Source organism: Silene latifolia, chromosome 7 (genome assembly GCF_048544455.1).
Source record: "Silene latifolia isolate original U9 population chromosome 7, ASM4854445v1, whole genome shotgun sequence".
Classification (NCBI taxonomy): domain Eukaryota; kingdom Viridiplantae; phylum Streptophyta; class Magnoliopsida; order Caryophyllales; family Caryophyllaceae; genus Silene; species Silene latifolia.
The window spans coordinates 120502369-120520461 of NC_133532.1; the positions used below are offsets into that span (position 1 = coordinate 120502369).

Sequence of the window (18093 nt, forward strand, 5' to 3'; positions counted from 1 at the left end):
AATAATATTATTATTATTATTATTAGATTATTGTTTTATTATTATTATTATTATTATTATTATTATTACTAGTAATTAGTAGATTAGTAGAAGTGGTATAAAAAGACCACAACACTTACTCATAAGACATTACACATTACTAGACTAGAAATTAGATTAGAAATTAGTCTCTCTTACTCTCTCAATATTTGTAGAACCCTAAATATTTCCCTTTCAATATTTCTTCAATAAAATTTGTAATCATTACTTAATTAGTTTAATCAATCTCTTGTTTATCCAAGTTATTCATTCCATCAATTCAAGTCCCCATGTTATTGGTATAATTCCTTACTCTTATTTCACTCTTTAATTTCAATTGTTTACATTTGCCTTCTTGTAAGTTTTGTTTAATTGTTTATGTTTGAATACTACTTCTTATTGTTTAATTGATGTTATTCTCTTTCTTGTTCATCTTTTCTTTGTTTTCCATTGTTGTTGTTCTCAAAGATTGAGTCTTTAACTTTCTTGTGTCAAAGATTGAATCTTTGAGTTGTTTGTGTTAAAGGTTGTGTCTTTTAGTTTAATTCTCACCCATCTTTAATTTAATTTGTCTTTCTTCATAATTTGTGTTGGATATTTGCATGATTAATTGTAGAATCCATTTTCACACCATGTTCATGATTAAAGACTCCATCTTTGTTGTTTCTATTGCTCTTAGCACCATGATTAGTGAGTAGTCTTCTACTAGGACTCGGTTTGACCCGACATGAGTAATTTCACTAATTGAATCTCATAAAGGCTAATTATTTGGGGAAATTGGTGAGGGTAGTTTGGAGGATTGATTTGGGATTATGGATTGATTTTTGGGTAGTGTTGATTTGCGACCCTTGTCCACCAACGAGAGTTGGTTAGGTTGTGATTTGGATACCCTGAATTCGACCCTATTACTAACCTAGGTTGAGACCGAAAGGGAGAACCAAGGGAGGGTACCTTTAGGCTAGCGTTTGAAATCGACCTCCGAGAGGAGGAGTGGGATGACCCGGAATACGATGGGGGCTTAATGACCTTGACCAACTCCTTGACCACCTTGGAAATATGCATGTTTTTGGGGTTGTTGGGTGTTGAGTTAGGGATTCCGACCTTCGAACCCGAGAGGGGGGTTGGTGGGTAGTGCTAGTGTCCTACTTCGAACCCGAGAGGGGGGTCTTAGGCGAATTAGAGTCATCTCCTCCTTGCCCGTTTACCTAAACGATTAGCCTAGGGAATTAGTATGTGGAATTACGAATTGTTGTGGGAGAACCGAGTTCTAGGCCTTTTAATTATTTGATTAACTCTTAATCTATTTTAGCTTGTCTTTACTTCTCTTGTTTATTTGCATTCCATTTTGCTAGCTTAGTTGTTAGAATTTTATAATTACCTTGTTATTGTTCACGTAGCTAACTTATAATGTAAGACAAAACTAATACTCAAACCTTGATCTCCTTGTGGTTCGACCTCGACTACCCTCCTACATTAGTTGAGTTATTTGTTTGATTTGGGGAGTGCGACAATCCCCGTTATCATAATGCCATTTTATAATGAGGTGGTCACAAAACAAACTATCTCTTAGATCCCTCAGACATGAGAGACTATAATTATGTTCCAAAATAACATATCCTATAACCAACTATCAAGTACTAAACATAAGTCTTATTACAAACTAACAGTTAAACATATCATAGTCCATAAATTGCCCCTGTCCCCTTCTTTACTTTTTCTTGGCAACACCCTATTTGTGAGGACCGCCTAAGTTTGTTGCTTCATGTTTTTCTCTAGCACGGGTGTACTCAAGACTGTACTTGGTGTCTAACGGTGCATTCTCAGTGGCGGTAGTTGTACCTCCTCGCAATTTCCCAATGCCGATGTCCTCTAGCATGATGCCCAAGTTAAATGAGGGTGAATGTTGTTGTTAGCTAGGTTGACTTTCTCTTTGAGGTCTGACAACATTTCAAACAAGGTTACATTTCGATACTAAACTGGTAACATTTATAACACAAATCATATGTCACCATGTTTATTCATAATTGTTATCATTATAACATTCATTCACACATTCTAACTAATATGTCAACAATTCAAACATGGTTACATTTTGACACTAAAGTGGTAACATTTTTAACACAAATCATATGTCATCATGTTTATGCATAGATGTTATCATTGTTACATTCATTCACACATACTAACTTATATGGCAACATTTAAAACACGGTTACATTTCGTGAGTAAGGTGGTTACATTTTTAACACAAACCATATGTCACCATGTTTATTCTTGGATGTTATCATTCATTATAACATTCATTCAAATCCAAACAAACATATTGTATAATGGTTACATTTCGTTCTAAGGTGACAACATTGCTACAAAAACCCCCATGTCACATTTTTTGTCATATATGTTTCTATTTTAAGAGGTTTTGAGGTAAAACCAATTAACTCGTATAATAGTTACATTTTCCAGCTAAGGTGATAGCATTTTCTTATGTCACCATGCTTATTCATAGATGTTATCATCATAACATTCACTCACACATTCTAACTAATAGACAATATTTCAAACAGGGTTACATTTCGATGCTAAGGTGGTAACAATTTGAACATAAATCATATGTCACCATGTTTATTCATATATGTTTACATGTTAAGATTCATTTAAACTCAAACAAACATAAATATAATGTGCAACACACTTAAACATAAGTACATTTCTCGGTTAAGGTGGTCATATTTTCAACAATAACACATATGTCACCATATTTACTCATTTATGTTAACATCTTAAGATTTATTTTAATCAAAACAAACATTTCTATAATGTTCAACACACTGAAGCATAGGTACATTTCTCAGCTAAGTTGGTCACATTTTAAACATCAACACATATGTGACCATGTTTACTCATTTATGTTAATAGGTTAAGATTCAATTTAAAACCAAAGAAACATAAATATAATGTGGAACACACTCAAACATAGGTATATTTCTCGTTAAGGTGGTCACATTTTGAACACTAACATATATGTCACCATATTTACTGATTTATGTTAACAAATTAAGATTCATCATAAACTCAAACAAACATAAATAAAATGTGCAACACGCTCAAACATAGGTACATTTTAAAGATATGAAAGATATGAAATATGTTATGGCCACATTTATAAATTCAATTGATCACATTTTGCAGATAAGAATTTCACATATATATTAACAGGGTCACATTTTACACATAACAAAAATGTCACCATGTGATAATTATAGCTGTTACCCTGTTAATGTTAGTTCAAATCACCCAAATTGGTCACTTTTTGCCGATAACAATCTGACGTATATATTAACAGGGTCACATTTCTGCATAAATTGGTCACAATTTCCAAATGTCACTATGTCATTGATAGATATGTTATGATGTTATCACAAATGCAAACAAGTTTACTAATTTACCATCTAATACCCACATTGGTCACATTTTACAGCTAACAAACATGACAGGGTCACATTTATCAGTTAAAGTGGTCACTTTTTGCAGATAAAATGGTCACATATATAGCTAATTACCATCTGCCGTGCTCCTCTCTTCCTTGCTTATCTTCTTTGCACCAAGAAATGCGGCCATTTTCACCACTTTATTCAGCACCTCTGCTAAACCACCATCACCACTGCCTTCCTCCTCAGCACTGCCTCCCTTCTCCTCCTCACCACTGCCTCCCTCCTCATCAGTGTCTTCTGTATCCTCTGAGATGTCGTCTGACGCATCACTTTCTTCTCTTTCATCTGTTTCCATCGGCTCTCTAAATGAAACCCCTAACATTTTACCAACAAAAACACGTCTAATTAATTCATTTTACCAACAAAAACAAATTCAATAACCCTAATCTCAACAAATCTGACAAAACTTACTACCATTACAATTTCTAAACAAAACCCGACTTCACCTGACATTATTGCATACTAAACAACACTAACAAAACCAGATCTGAACTTTTTTTTTCCCATTACACTAATGATACCATCCTTAATAACAAAACCTGATCTGATTTTAAATACATTAACCATACCATCCTTTAGAAAATTAAAATCACCATGTTCAACAACTGCATTTTTTAAATCTACTCATGCATGCACGGTTCATCAACAATATTTAACAATAAAAACCATTTTTTTACCTTATCTTTTCTGACAAAACATTCAACAACAAACAACATTCAACAAATTCAATAATATCATACCTTCCATATTTTTCTTCGGGGGTGTCCTCCTCGCCATTTGTTTCTTGCCCATCGAATATTCAATTATTGAAGAGATTAAGTTGATGGACGAAGCTTTCGAAGCTGTAAGACTGAGAAAATGGCGATTTTTAATGGCAAAATGTCTATTATTGTAGATGATACAGTGAGAGTGATGAGAGAGTGTGAAAAAAAATGGTGTTTACTGAGAGTGATGAGAGATGAGAGAAGTTGAGGTTGAATTATTGTTCTGACAGTAGACGAAATATGGGGAGCTCCCCATTTCTTTATTATTTTTCCTTTTGCTTTCCCAACATGCAATATATTAAGGGTATTGCTCTTTCACATACGCCTTTTACTTTTTCACATACGTAGTTTACAATGTTACCCTTCTCATTTCTTTCTTCCTTTACCCATTCAAAAAAAATTCTCCCTTTGACAAACCCCTTCCACCATTAAATCACCACTATCCATCTCCATTAACCACCACACACCTCCATTGACCAACACCTTGTCGAAAACTCAAAGTAAAACTAAAACTAAAATTAAAAATAATCAATAATGATTTTCAAAAAAAAAAAAAAAAAAAAAAAAAAACGATGAACAAAAAGTAGCAGTAACCCAGTGACCCCTCCCTTGCACTTCCCCTCCCCGACACTCCCCCTCCCCTACGACTCCGATCACCACCGACCGGCCGACTACCTGACCGACAACCCTCCTTCACAGCCCACCTCTCCCTTTCCCTCGCACTGCCCTTCTCTTCTCCGATCACCACCGTCCTCTACCATATCCCTGCTCCGACCACCGTCTTCCACCATGCCCCAGCCCCGAACACCACGGTCCATCAAACAAACCACCATGCCTTCCGTCATCAAATTAATTGAAGAACTTTTAATGTGATTATAATCCCTAATTTTAAGACAAAATAATTAATAAACAATGAACATGAACAAATTTTTAATAATTGCTAAACAAATTAGTACTCGTATTACTTCATTAATTGAAGAATTTGAAAAATTGTAATTCATTGTTCAAGTTTTAGAAGAATTAATTTTTAATTTTAGGGAAAATGGTATATAAAAAACCTAATTTGATTAGATTTATGAAAAGGGTAAATGATGGAAACTTTATGAAAAAAAGTATGTGAAAGAGTAAAAGGCGTATGTGAAAGAGCAACACCGTATATTAAATAATAAGTTACACATGGCTCACTAGTATCCACATTACTCAATTTGGTATCGAATTGGCCCGTCTTCACCTTGTGACGGATATACTCCGTCACAAGAGAGACTAATTGTAACTCAAAACAAATCACAAGCGCAAGTAAATTAGTGTACCACTTAAAATTGGAGAGGATGAGGCTCCTCCTTCCCCTGTCCTCACCGCACTCCACACTAATCCACTCTCACCACCACTCCCTTCATCCGCCACCTCATCTCCACCGCACCACCACCGTCACTGCCGCCATCGACGACACCGGAACCATAAATTGGCTTCGAAAGCCGTTATTCAACGCCGCAATCTCGTTAACTATCTTACTTAATTCTCCACTCTCTTACGCTCTCGATTCTCCCGCCGCCGAGGTTTGTCGCGAGGACGCGACGGAGATTGTAGCGCCGCCGTCGCCGGAGAATGTAGGGAGTAATGAGGGAATAGTGGAAGAAGCTTGGCAGATTGTTAATGACGGTTTTCTTGATGCCGCTTCTAGCCGTCGCTGGTCGCCGGAGATTTGGCTGGTATGATTTCCGTATTTTCTCGTGTTTTTCGTTATTTTGAGCTTACTGTTTGTGTTTAGCGCGTTTTATAATTGCACAATGTTATGTTTAGTCTGTTGTAGAATTGGCGAATTACTTACTGTTTTGTTTAGTGTGTTGTAGAATTGGCGAATTACTTACTGTTTGTGTTTAGCGCGTTGTAGAATTGGCGAATTACTTACTGTTTTGTTTAGTGCGTTGTAGAATTGCTTAGTGCTTTGGTCAGTTGCGATGTAGAATTGCTTGGTGTTATGTTTAGTGCGTTATAGAATTGCTTGATACTCCGTATTATGTCGTGTGTTGGCGAAATTTGTTGTTCAAATGTTCAGTAGACGATTCCTTTGCTTCAATGTTGTGGATTCTTTGAGTTATCAAATGATCAATGGTGAAAGCATTTGTCAGAAGTCAGAACCAAGCGCGTTTAGTATTATAGTCGACTAGTTGTAGTCAATTCATCAAGTGCAAGAAGTATACTATTGGAAATAGCTAATTTACATAGAAGCAAAAAAGAGAACATGTAAATTTGCGGTTGAGTATGTTTCATTGAGAGCTAGTTGGTCGAGGATTCTATTTATCTTACTCTTGAAGCTAGTTGGATCTTATTATCACGGTTTTACATTTCTGCATTAACTTGAGTAACCTGTACAATGAAAGTGTTACGGAGTAGTAATCAGTATGTGATGTAGTGTAGTTAATACTACTGTAGGGTTTAAACTTTTAACCGTTGAGTTAAGGACTTCTAGAGGAAGTGGAGCTATTGTAAATATCATTGTATTCTTCTATTACGGTCCATGATTACTATGTTGTGAAAAATGCAGCAAGGAATGAGTTAGTAGGCGTAGTAGTAGCTAACTAGCTAGTAGCTACTCGTATGTAGTAACATGGTTTATGGAAAGAGGGAGTAAGATTAGATAAGAACAAAGTAATGTTAGGTTTGTTGGGAATTGATATGATATGATATCACTTGCAGAGTTGCAGGGGTTATTGTTTCCTCTTCTGTGCTTTATATAAAATAACACGGAGTATGTTACTAATGTTTACCATCAGATAATTTTAAGCATGGTTGTTGATTTCTTCTGTTGGAGAATTGTTGTTCCAATCTTTAAATTTGATTGTATTTGTCGGTTCTGTAATCTGTGTACAAATGCTGAAAAAATGTCTCTTTATATGTGCAGAAAAAGAAAAAAGAAATATTGAATAGCCCTATTACGTCAAGGTCAAAGGCCCATAATGTCATTCAGAAAATGCTGGCCAGCCTAGGAGATCCTTATACACGTTTTTTGCCTCCAGAACAGGTAATCAGTTATTCAAGATTACGTTTTACTGTTTATGTCTGCTATTACGAATCCTAGAGGTGCTACCTGAAGGGTATCTCTAACCTGTACTTTGTGGATATATTCCTGGAGTTGCTGCACTGTTTAGAATCTTTGGTTGTTCTTGCTAGCATTGAATTCAGGTTTATCGATGTTTTTGGCTGCTATGAGTATCTTCATACTTCAGCTTGCATATGTATTATATTCCTATCATCATTTGTCCACTTCAAAACAATTTTTTTTTATATGAACTTGTTTGATTCATGGTTAACATTGTTTCCTAGTTTGTTGAGATTTTTAGTTGTCTGGATTATGGTTCTTAACTGCGTAGTAATCTCAGGTGTTAACTGACATGTTTTCTAGTCTTTTTTCATTGGCATGTGAATCATTGGTCGATGGAAGTTTTCCAAGATGGCAAGATATGACATGACTGGGATAGGATTAAATCTCAGGGAGGTTCCTGACAGCAATGGAGGTTTCAAAGTGAAGGTGCTCGGGATCCTTCTAGACGGTCCTGCTCATACTGCTGGGATTAAGCAGGTAGGCTATCTGTTGTAAACGACATTGTGTTCTATATCTTAAACAAGCTTCTGATACGACCTGCTCATTTGTAGTTTATGGTTATAATCTAAACAAGCAGTACTTGAACTGTAAAATAGAATTTTCTGTTGCTATGAAATCACATTGCAGATTTAACCCATCATCTTTAATATTCTAGAAGAGAATTTTATATTGTATTGTTTGTTCTGGTCACTTCACTGATCTGTGTTGTAACCACAAGCACTAATAGTTTAGCTCTCTTATATTATTATGTTCATGCATGAGGCATATATGAAGTGTGTCACTCATTAAGACTTTTGTCTTCGTCAACGCTCTAGTCGGCTCTACTGTCTCTACTTTGATCGCCTTCTTCGGTCACTTGGTTATTTCTGAAGATATGTGTAGGAATCATTTGATCGCCTTCTTCAGTCACTTGGTTATTTTTTTTCTAATTATTTTATTGCTACTGTTTTTTTTCCTACTAGGGAGATGAAATATTGTCTGTCAATGACATGGATGTGAAAGGCGCATCAGCTTTTGAAGTATCGTCACTTTTACAGGGGCCTACTGAAACTTCTGTGATAATCAAGGTGGTGATTTTTGAATTACTAATCCTGAAGATAGCATGACAAAGTTATTTTTACTGTCTTTTTACTTTGTTGACTAAGTGCCTATCATTATGTAGGTAAAGCATGACAACTGTGGCCCTGTTCAAACCGTTAGTGTCCAAAGGCAGCTGGTAGCTAAACCACCAGTGTTTTATCGTTTGGAGCAAATTGACAATGGTGCAACATCTGTTGGATATGTGCGCTTAAAAGAGTTCAATGCACTGGCGAAGAAAGATATTGTAATAGGTACTTAAATTATTTTGATGATAGAAAATGGAAAAATTGTAAATGAATAAGTGATGGATAAACATTTGCAAATCATGCTGAGTCTTGGAGAGAGTATATGAAACCAGCAAATAACTTTCTATGTAGTCATGTACAAATGCGTTTTTCACCAATTTCAGAATGTCAAGTTGACAAGTTGATAATATTTCTTCATGAAGCTGTTGTTGCTGATTTACCCTTGTGTGATTTTTGTGTATGTTTCATTGATAGGTTCTTGCACCACTAGATGTAGATAAATATGTATTCAGAGCATTGAACTATTTCCTTTTACTTATTGTCTTAATAGCATAGTAATATTGTTTTTAAAACTGTTTACAGCTATGCAGCGTCTTCAAAACCTAGGTGCTTCATGCTTTGTTTTGGATCTAAGGGACAATTTTGGTGGCCTAGTGCAGGTAAATATCTTATTAATATGTGTGTCAGTGTACAAATGAGCGCCATTTAGTTGGATTCTTCATCTCTTGCATTTCTTGTACTATTGTTAATGCTGGGCCAATGAAGCAATGAGTCTCGTGGTGCCATAGAAACCTTGCAGGGTTGCTTATTGGGTGATTACTTGAAACTCTTGACAGTGCGGAGACCACTGCACCAGGGAGTGGTGTGATTTTTTTTTTTTAGAATACGACGGTAGTTGAATACATCTTCCTCCTTCTAACATGAGAGGGGCTTTGACGTTCCAGCGTACAGGTCTTACAGGAGCCAACCATTTAAAATTGATCTTTAGCAACACGGATATAATGTATGCAGCAGAAAAAAAAAATGCTATGGCAGTTTGACCTATGATGACCTGGCCTCTTGGTTTAAGGAGCAAAGATCTGAGATTCTGATCTTTTTGTATTATACATTTTTTTGTTTTAGTAGTTTGGACACTTTGACTTTCACAATTCAAAAAGCAAATGGTATGTTTGAGCCTTTGAGGTTTTGAAAGGAGGTAGTATATTCATGTTACAGTGAACAAAAGAATCTTGTTTTCATTGGATGTGGTTCAGGGAATGGGATGGGGGAGGAGGCAAGGATGGTTTGAGCCTGAGGGATGGATGGGAAATTGGGATACACTGATGTGGTGTAAGTAAGAGGAATGAAGAGGCAATCAACTTTTCTATTCTGTTTTATTCTTAAACGCACTTGTAAATGCATTGTGAGAAAACCTGCAGCTTGAACAAAGAATTACATTTGGCTAGTGGTAGCATAAACAAGGTCTAGTCTATTGGATATCATATGTATCATTTTTTTTAGCCAGGCTCGTAATCATTACGGTCTTATTTTGAAAGGCGCTGTTAATAATTCCATGGAGTTCAATTGTTTGAACGAGTCTATATATAAACCTCATCCTAGGGATATGTTGCTTTTCAAGGTCTTTGCTTTCAGAGTTGTTCTTGATGCACAGATTTAAAAAAAGAAAAAAATTCAAAAGAATTGTTTTTAGTGCAGGTGACACCATGACAGCAGATTAGCCATTGCATAGAACTATATACCACTAATTGTTCAGTTACTCCTACAGACCAATATATTTGTCTTATTACTATGAAGGAACGAAGCAAGTTGTGGTTTTCAGATTGGTAGTATATTTGCGTATGTAGTGATTTGTTCCTGACTTGTTTGTTGCAGGCTGGTATAGAAATTGCAAAGCTGTTCCTGGATAAAGGGGATACGGTATGTTGACAGTTGACACTTCCATAGTTCCATGTATGCTTGCCCTTGCATTCTTTTTGTCATTTATCCCTACTTTCCTTTATGTTTTTTCAATTAGTCTTAGATTACATGTTGCCTAGGAGTGTTATAAACATTGTGTCTGATGTAGGAAAACCTTGGTGTTTATGTTGACGTCAAACTTTATAGACCTTTGCATCCCCCACTATTGGTTAAATGTTCTATTTTGTTTTGGACGCATAGCAATATCCAAGAAGTATGATAAGTTTAGGAAATCTGGGGTTGCTTTGTACTGTTTATAGTCCTATAAAATGTCTCTTCTATTTGACAATGGAAACAAATTCGGAAGAATGATACGGATCACATCTTTAACGCATCATCATGATGCTGATCATCATCATAGTTCATTTCTCCAATGCTTTAAACTTGGCTCTTGTTCCAAGCGTGGTGTTTATATGGAAGGGAGTGGGGTCGGTTATGGCTCTTGTTCTAAGTGTGGTAATGATATGGGTAGCCTTTCCTGGGGTCCGGTTGACCCTTCTGCCAAAAAAAAAATTAATGATTTTTGTAAGTGAGTAAAATTTCATAAGATATAAAACAAGACCGTCTTTCTTTAAGTGAGTAAAATTTCCCAGGGTCCTGTTATTTTTCTTTTACCTGCTTCAAGACTGTCTTTCATTAAGCGAATTTATGGCTACTTTTATCAACTTATTTTGTGTCCGTGTACAGGTATTATATGTTGCTGGAAGAGATCAATCTCCGAATGCTGTTGTAGCAGAAACGTCACCACTTGTTACAGCTCCGGTTATTGTAAGAATTATTACTTTGTGGACAGTTCACTTTCCTTCTCTTTATTGGCTTTATTTGTTAATTTTCTGGTATGTAACCCATTTCTTGAGTACCAAGGCTAGAAATTCACTCCCAAGTTTTTGTTAGCTTTCGATCAAATAAGAAAAGATAAATCTCTATGGTTGCTAATTTTCTTTTACTTAGATATCTATGGATAAAAATTAATTTGATCTCTAAACACTGGCACAATGTTTACAAGGCACAAGATTGGATTTAATTCAGTATTTCAGTGCCATCTTGCCTGTGGCTTAGTGCAGCATTCTGCTAAATAAAGTCTTTCTGATGTCATTGTATGAATATAATCGCTGATGCTCATAAGCTATTAAGAAGACACTGAGTGGTCTGAATTCGTTAGTGGTGGAGCAGGATCTCGACAGTCTGTAGTCTTACTATGATCATCATTTTTAATTTTTCTCTCTTTTGGAAGCTTCAGTATACCGTTCTTGTATGTCCCAGATGGAGAAACAGTTGGTCTCTCTTGTGACGAGTCACAATTCAAATTGTGACTCAGGAAATGTGACCATTTTATGATAAAAAAGTAACCCGCCCACAAATTCTTAATTATCAAATAATGGCGACATTTTATCATAAATATGGTCACATTTCTTCGTCACAAGCTTGTGACGCGTCACAAATGAGAAATTGTGATGGAGAAATATTTAATTGCTTGATATTTGCATGTGTTGTTTACTGTTCGATTTTGCTGTTACTGTATCACTATGGTTCATGGCTTGTGCGTGCACCGAGTAAACAGAACCTCCTTTTAACTGGAAATTTCCACTTATTAACAAACTTTTTTTTGCTCTTCTTGTAGCTTTGGAACACGTTATAGTTTCTAGGTTTCTCTAACACCTGTTTTTATCCAGGTTATGGTGAATCATAATACCGCAAGTGCAAGTGAAATAGTAAGCTCATCGTAATTGTATTTATCTACTGATGGTGTGATGCCCGATTGTCGCAGCCTAACTCTTGCGCTATATAGGTTGCATCTGCTCTCCATGATAATTGCAAAGCTGTCCTTGTCGGAGAAAAAACCTATGGAAAGGTCTGAAATCATTTTATTGGTATCATTCTTCAGTTAGTTCGTTTAGTTTATTGCTATTCTATTTGGACCCGTTCGAAATGGAAAGGTCTGAAATCATTTATTGGTATTACTGCCATAGTGCCATGGTCATGATGACCTACTTCTTTCTAAATAAGAATGAAACCGAGTTTTTTTTTTTTTTTTTTTTTTTGCCAACGGTAAAGAAGATTACAAGCTCAAGGCTCTTGAATGACTGAGAGTTAATACCATGCATCAGTGTAAAAAAATATACTAGAAAGAAAATCACAATGTAGATAACCATGTCAAATTATCGTGCACAGGGTTTGATTCAATCAGTTTTTGAACTCAATGATGGTTCGGGCGTTGCTGTGACAATCGGAAAGTATGTTACACCTGGGCACTTGGATATCAACGGCAATGGAATCGAGCCAGACTACCCTAATATTCCACGTAAGATTCCTGTTCGCTCTCCCTGACTTTCACAGTTCGATATATCAGATTTGTGTTTCCTTAATGTGATACTGATCACAAAGTGACTACAGGATGGAGCAAGGTTGCAGAACGTCTCTCAACCTGCAATATATCAAGACAGGGATGAATGAAACAAGCTAATTTTGTTTCTGCATGTTGTTTCTGTGACATGAAGTGTTACGGAACCATATCGCAGGCACGAGAGTATAAAAAAACACTGCCATTAGGACCAGAGCACATCCCTTTTGTGTCAACACATGTAAATATGCCCCGGGTGCCCGATTGATGAACCGTTAATGTGTTCATCAAAACTCTTCGATGTATATTCTCAGTTATGGCGCATTGGTATAACTATGGTTGAATTATACTCTGCGTGTTCTTTTCTTAATTGTATTACCGCCGCCACCACTCTCTTCCTTCATTTCCAGTATGCATTTTTTTCATGAATGGCCGTCATGTCGTATCAAGAAAAGGCTTAGCAGACTAATTCTGTGGAACTAAGGGTATGATTATCAGTCAGACTCAACAAAGTCTTAAGACTCTGCCACATCAGCTATCAACTAACTTTTATTATTTTTATATTGTTCAGACTCGGCTCAGACTCTATACATTATCAGTCAGACTCATCTCAAACTCTATTTTTTACCCTACTTATTTTTTTCTCCTTATAAAGAAAAATGAAAAATAAAAAAGTACACATGTCAATTGCTAATTGGAAGACTTCAGACTTTGTCAAGATATCAAGACTTTGGTAGCTTATTGGTAGTCTTGAGTGAGTCTTGTCTTATCTCAAGACTACCAATAATCTTACCCTAATTTAAATCGGTTTATTACATTCAGTCAACTTTAATAATCTCTATTGGATGTTTCATACATGCACTTTGGAGTTGGGATTAGATCTACCGGTAGGATTGTTCGTGTAAAATACAATACGTCACAATATATTATTATGTCGAGTTGGATTGGGTCATTTTTAATGTTCTGGCCTCTTTCGAATGTAGTATGGTGTTTATTTACGGGGAGGGCCTGTCATGTTGTCGAACTCAGCATTTTTGTAAATTAAGGTCATTTTGGATCGACTCATATTTCACAAAGACTATGCTGAGTCGCTGACGGGTAAAAGTGAAAAGAATCACTTCAGTTTTTCACTTACATTTTGCAATTCTATTTAGGTCTCTAATCCAATTATTTTTACGGAGTCAGTTTTACGAGTTTAAAATTGTAGCAATACTAGCAAAACAAGATATCATTTTACTGCTGGCAGGAAAAAAAAAAAGCACAAATTCCTATTTAAGACGACAATATCCACTTAAACTTAAAATAGGTTAACAAAAGATTAGTCCTATATATGCAAGTGAGCATATTTAACCTGTTTTCATCTTAAGATGAATATTGCCGTCTTAAGAGAGACTGAAGAAAGAAATTAGCGGTTGCCAGAGACGATTTACAATGTGGAATCTCTTGTATAGTGTACAGGGGAAAAGGATAGTTGCTACTTTAGACAAGTAGAATTGATACTCTTAAAGTATCCAAAAACAAATTGGATATTATGTACCACTTGGCATTCTTCAATCAAAAGATTTCAACAAGCCAAAAAGGAAACCAAAGATAACAGCTGAAACAATTTGTACCTTTTATGATCAGCTAAAGAATTAGGTAAACTAAAAGAAAGATAAAGTTCACAATAACATGTAAATGAAGTTTTTGCATGAAATCTAACCAAAGAAACCTTAAGATTCAAATCCCAAACAGATCAATCTTTCTTTGCCCCTTTTTTTCCACTTCCCCTTTTCCCATCTGAACTCATTTCAGGGTCTTTGGACCACCTTGGAAGCCAACATTTAGTCTATTATAATGATAAACCAAAAAGAACAAGAGATAGCTCAAGTGGTAAGGGCTCTTTTACTCCAACCGTGAAGTTGGGGGTTCGATTCTTACCCGCGACATAGTCAAGCTTTATTTGAACCAAAACAAAAAAAATACTGATAAACCAATTACCCCACGGATGCAGAAAATAGACATCTCATTTGCTACGGTATAATATATAAGACATTAAGGGGAAACTTTTGATAATATTATCATAAGACTATTATATGCGAATTTTTGACATGACCGAAGATTGTTCATAATGGCCATTAAATCAACGACTTTATTTTACGGAAAAAAAGAACACACTACATGGAAAAGAGGAGATATATATATTTATATTTGTACTACTCAGAACATAGCTTGTGATATCCAACTATTCAATTGCCTCAACTTTCAAGTTTGCCCTTATTCCTTACCTCTACTTCTTAGTCTCTCTTTTCAGCTATAGGGAAAGCATTGATTCTGCTATGTTCTCACTGCAACCTTATAATACAATGAAGCCAACTATGATACTCCCCTCTTTGCTCACACACCATCAAGGTTTTCCTTATTTCTCAAGCCTCGACTGCTATTGTCGTCACCATTGTCGCACCATTGAAGAGATTACTACTGACACTAAACCAGGACAGTTATATAATTTAAATCACAGAGATTATAAGGCAGCTCAAGATGGATGTTGCGCTTCTTCGATGCCTATCATTCCTTATCTTGCTGAGCATCATTTCAGGTGATTCATATGGTCTTACTATATAAATTCATGTAGAAGAATGTACAATATCGATAGTTTTATTGTCAGATCAAACTAGACTCTTATTTTCAGATGAAACTAGACACTCATTTATTCAATACCCCCCTCTGCTCAACAGATTGTTTACATTTGATTAAAATGCTCCTCACAAAATAGTAAAAGTGGAAACTTCCTTGTTGAGCCGGAGGGAGTATTTTAGAAATTGTGTAAACGAGTACTCGTATTTATCTTGTTAAGACAACAAGCTAGTGTTGTTGAATCTATCAAAATTTGCTTTGCCGGCATAATAGGGAAGGGGAAAAATGATATCACCCAAGAACATAAAACATAAATTAGGTTTTCATTATTCAGGAGTCCTGAGCTGTGTTACTCCGACACGGTGTCGTGTCTTACACGTGTTGGAGTGTCAAAGTGTCGGATACGGCTGTTTTGTGTGAATTTTTCTATATTGTGGTCTAAAGTGAAGTGTCGTGTCGGACACGTGACGCGACACGGCAGCTAAGTGAAGTGTCGGATAACAGAGGTTCTGAGAACCATGAAACCCTTGTATAAAAAGTGTGAAGATTATTTCATCACAAATGGCAAATGAACAAAATGACAAAGAAACAAGGATGAAAGTGTTGAATAACTTACAAATGTTCAGATTGTTCAGGGTCAAATGCTGAAGTAAACAAGCGAGCACAGAGACACAGCAATCCACAGGGCCAGATGGTGTTTGAATCTTACGAAGCCATCACAACGACAATGCACGACGCTTACCCAACAATCGTTGGCAGTCCTGGCGACATTCCAACTCTCGATCCCAGTCCAACAACCCCAACCACAACACCGTCCACTATGCCATTGACGCCAATGACAGGTCCACCAACGATGCCCACCACAGGCCCACCAACCACACCAACCACCACTCCAATGCCACCGTATGGAGGAGCAGGAGTCATAGGGGGAGGAGGAGGAGGAGGCGGAGGTGGAGGTGGAAGTGGGAGTGGAGGTGGAGGTGGATCTTGGTGTGTCGCAAACCCGGGTGCTTCAGAAAAGGCTTTACAAGTAGGCTTGGATTATGCTTGTGGATATGGGGGAGCTGACTGTTCTCAAATACAAACAGGAGCAAGCTGTTTTAACCCGGACACTATTCGCGACCATGCATCATATGCTTACAATGACTATTATCAGAAGAACCCAGCTCCCACTAGCTGTGATTTTGGAGGAACTGCCCAGCTTGTCAACTCTGATCCAAGTAAGCACCAATTATATCAAACTATCAAACTATCAATAATCTCCGATAACTACCACGTTTATCCTATCCAAGTAAGCAACAATTATATCAATAATCTGAAACCTCACGTAGGATCATGGTATTAAATCACAATTTGAGATTTGATCTAGAAATTGATCATCACAACCAGATCTTTGCTGTTGCATAAAAAATCTGGCCGATGCCGCTTCAAAAAACCTTCAAAACCTAATGTTGATCACTATTTTGTCGAGTATCACAACCAAGAAACAATCAGATTCATACTTTATATCACATCACAGAAGTATATCAATTAACATCCAATTTCATTGACTGGCAGGCTCTGGAAGCTGTCACCTTCCATCAAAAGGATCAACAAGGTAGGTATCTTACCCTAGTTTTTCAGCTTTCAGATCTCCAAAAGAAAAGCAAAGACATAACTCTTGTTTCTGTGACAGCCTAACACCTACAACCCCAACACCGATCGTGCAAACACCACCAGCCATGTTGAGCCCCCCGAGCCCGTCAAGTACACTTTTGCCAGGAATTCCTCCTGGAGGAGGATCGGGTTTTGGTCCGGAACCAACAGCAAGCCCTAATATGGCAACCACCACTCATCAACAATTCTTGCTTTTCTTAAGTTCAACAAGCATATTAATATACGTTCTTCTAGCAAATCCTGTATAAAAATATGAAGAATAGGAGGCATCCACCTTTTTCCAGACAGAAGTAAATATCAACTTCAGTTAATGTAGTTGTTTGTAGACATCACAGAACTCCGCAGAGACTATTCTAGCTTCCAGAGCCTCAACATAATTAGAAGATTCATTCCTCACTCTCATAAATCATAGCTTTTGCTAGGCGGAGGATCTGAGACATTGCCACTAATGGAATATAGCAGTACATCAGATAGATCTTTTAACCCTTTGTATTTGTAGAAATCCCTATATTATATTATGTGTCAACCGCAAATAAATAAGCAGGAACATCATATATTCATACGGATTTAGAACATGTAAAAGAGAGCACAAGAAGTAGTAACAGCATATTATTTAAATTGCAGCCTAATAAATGGGGAAAATGATAAACTGAAGGTAAGAACCCAGAAAATAAGAGGATAAGAGGGGAAAAACGAACAATCATGTATCAGGAACCTATTTGAACCTAGCAAATTAAATCTTCAGCATCCGTGTTTAAAGAATAAAGAACATGGGAAGAGTTACCGCAATTATCAAAGAATATCAGCCATCCTTTTACTTCCGTGGAGGAATTTCATCTAATTAGCTTCCAAAAATGGTTTCTCGTCTGCTTCTTGGAATTACTCCGAAGTCCATAAACCTACTTTTCTAAAATTTATTATGCTGAATAAATATCATTCTCTCTAAAGCCACAATAAAAATTGCAAGCAGACAAAAGACTTTGGGCAACAAAGTAACGACCCGTTGATTGCAAGCAGACAGCATCGTAAAAACATGAAAACG

General features: G+C 36.5%; 3 protein-coding genes across 5 annotated transcripts; 2 read left to right on the forward strand and 1 right to left on the reverse strand.

The window, feature by feature from the left end:
* Positions 1-591: 591 nt before the first annotated feature.
* Positions 592-4780, reverse strand: LOC141591320 (uncharacterized). The gene is made up of 2 exons (XM_074411642.1): positions 3579-4780; positions 592-1955 (listed from the first exon to the last, which is right to left on the reverse strand). The coding sequence occupies exons 1-2, from the start codon at positions 3829-3831 to the stop codon at positions 1888-1890; spliced, it is 321 nt and encodes a 106-aa protein (XP_074267743.1). The 5' UTR covers positions 3832-4780; the 3' UTR covers positions 592-1887.
* A 770-nt stretch (positions 4781-5550) lies between these two features.
* Positions 5551-13182, forward strand: LOC141592785 (carboxyl-terminal-processing peptidase 1, chloroplastic). Of its 2 annotated transcripts, none has more exons than XM_074413609.1 (12): positions 5551-5982; positions 7176-7295; positions 7716-7853; positions 8339-8443; positions 8539-8707; positions 9065-9141; positions 10355-10399; positions 11126-11206; positions 12112-12150; positions 12228-12290; positions 12611-12740; positions 12833-13182. In XM_074413609.1, the coding sequence occupies exons 1-12, from the start codon at positions 5602-5604 to the stop codon at positions 12886-12888; spliced, it is 1404 nt and encodes a 467-aa protein (XP_074269710.1). In that variant the 5' UTR covers positions 5551-5601; the 3' UTR covers positions 12889-13182. The 2 variants fall into 2 exon arrangements, with proteins under 2 accessions (XP_074269710.1, XP_074269711.1); XM_074413610.1 differs by having other exon boundaries at positions 5568-5982; positions 7677-7853.
* A 1803-nt stretch (positions 13183-14985) lies between these two features.
* LOC141591321 (uncharacterized) lies at positions 14986-17654 on the forward strand. 2 transcript variants are annotated; one of them, XM_074411643.1, is made up of 4 exons: positions 14986-15357; positions 16022-16615; positions 16953-16992; positions 17071-17654. In XM_074411643.1, exons 1-4 carry the CDS (start codon positions 15300-15302, stop codon positions 17297-17299), a joined length of 921 nt encoding a protein of 306 aa, XP_074267744.1. In that variant the 5' UTR covers positions 14986-15299; the 3' UTR covers positions 17300-17654. The 2 variants fall into 2 exon arrangements, with proteins under 2 accessions (XP_074267744.1, XP_074267745.1); XM_074411644.1 differs by having other exon boundaries at positions 16031-16615.
* The last annotated feature ends 439 nt before the right edge of the window (positions 17655-18093 follow it).

What these genes read in the sequence shown, in the direction of transcription:
- LOC141591320 (XM_074411642.1), bottom strand. Translation starts at nt 3,831, where the DNA reads ATGTTAGGGGTTTCATTTAGAGAGCCGATGGAAACAGATGAAAGAGAA. An exon ending in AGAGAGGAGCACGGCAGATG is followed by an intron (nt 1,956 to 3,578) that starts GTAATTAGCTAT and finishes AAATGTTGTCAG; the next exon opens with ACCTCAAAGAGAAAGTCAAC.
- LOC141592785 (XM_074413609.1), top strand. Translation starts at nt 5,602, where the DNA reads ATGAGGCTCCTCCTTCCCCTGTCCTCACCGCACTCCACACTAATCCAC. An exon ending in GAAGAAAGATATTGTAATAG is followed by an intron (nt 8,708 to 9,064) that starts GTACTTAAATTA and finishes AACTGTTTACAG; the next exon opens with CTATGCAGCGTCTTCAAAAC. An exon ending in TTGTTACAGCTCCGGTTATT is followed by an intron (nt 11,207 to 12,111) that starts GTAAGAATTATT and finishes GTTTTTATCCAG; the next exon opens with GTTATGGTGAATCATAATAC.
- LOC141591321 (XM_074411643.1), top strand. Translation starts at nt 15,300, where the DNA reads ATGGATGTTGCGCTTCTTCGATGCCTATCATTCCTTATCTTGCTGAGC. An exon ending in CTTGCTGAGCATCATTTCAG is followed by an intron (nt 15,358 to 16,021) that starts GTGATTCATATG and finishes ACAAATGTTCAG; the next exon opens with ATTGTTCAGGGTCAAATGCT. An exon ending in CCATCAAAAGGATCAACAAG is followed by an intron (nt 16,993 to 17,070) that starts GTAGGTATCTTA and finishes TTTCTGTGACAG; the next exon opens with CCTAACACCTACAACCCCAA.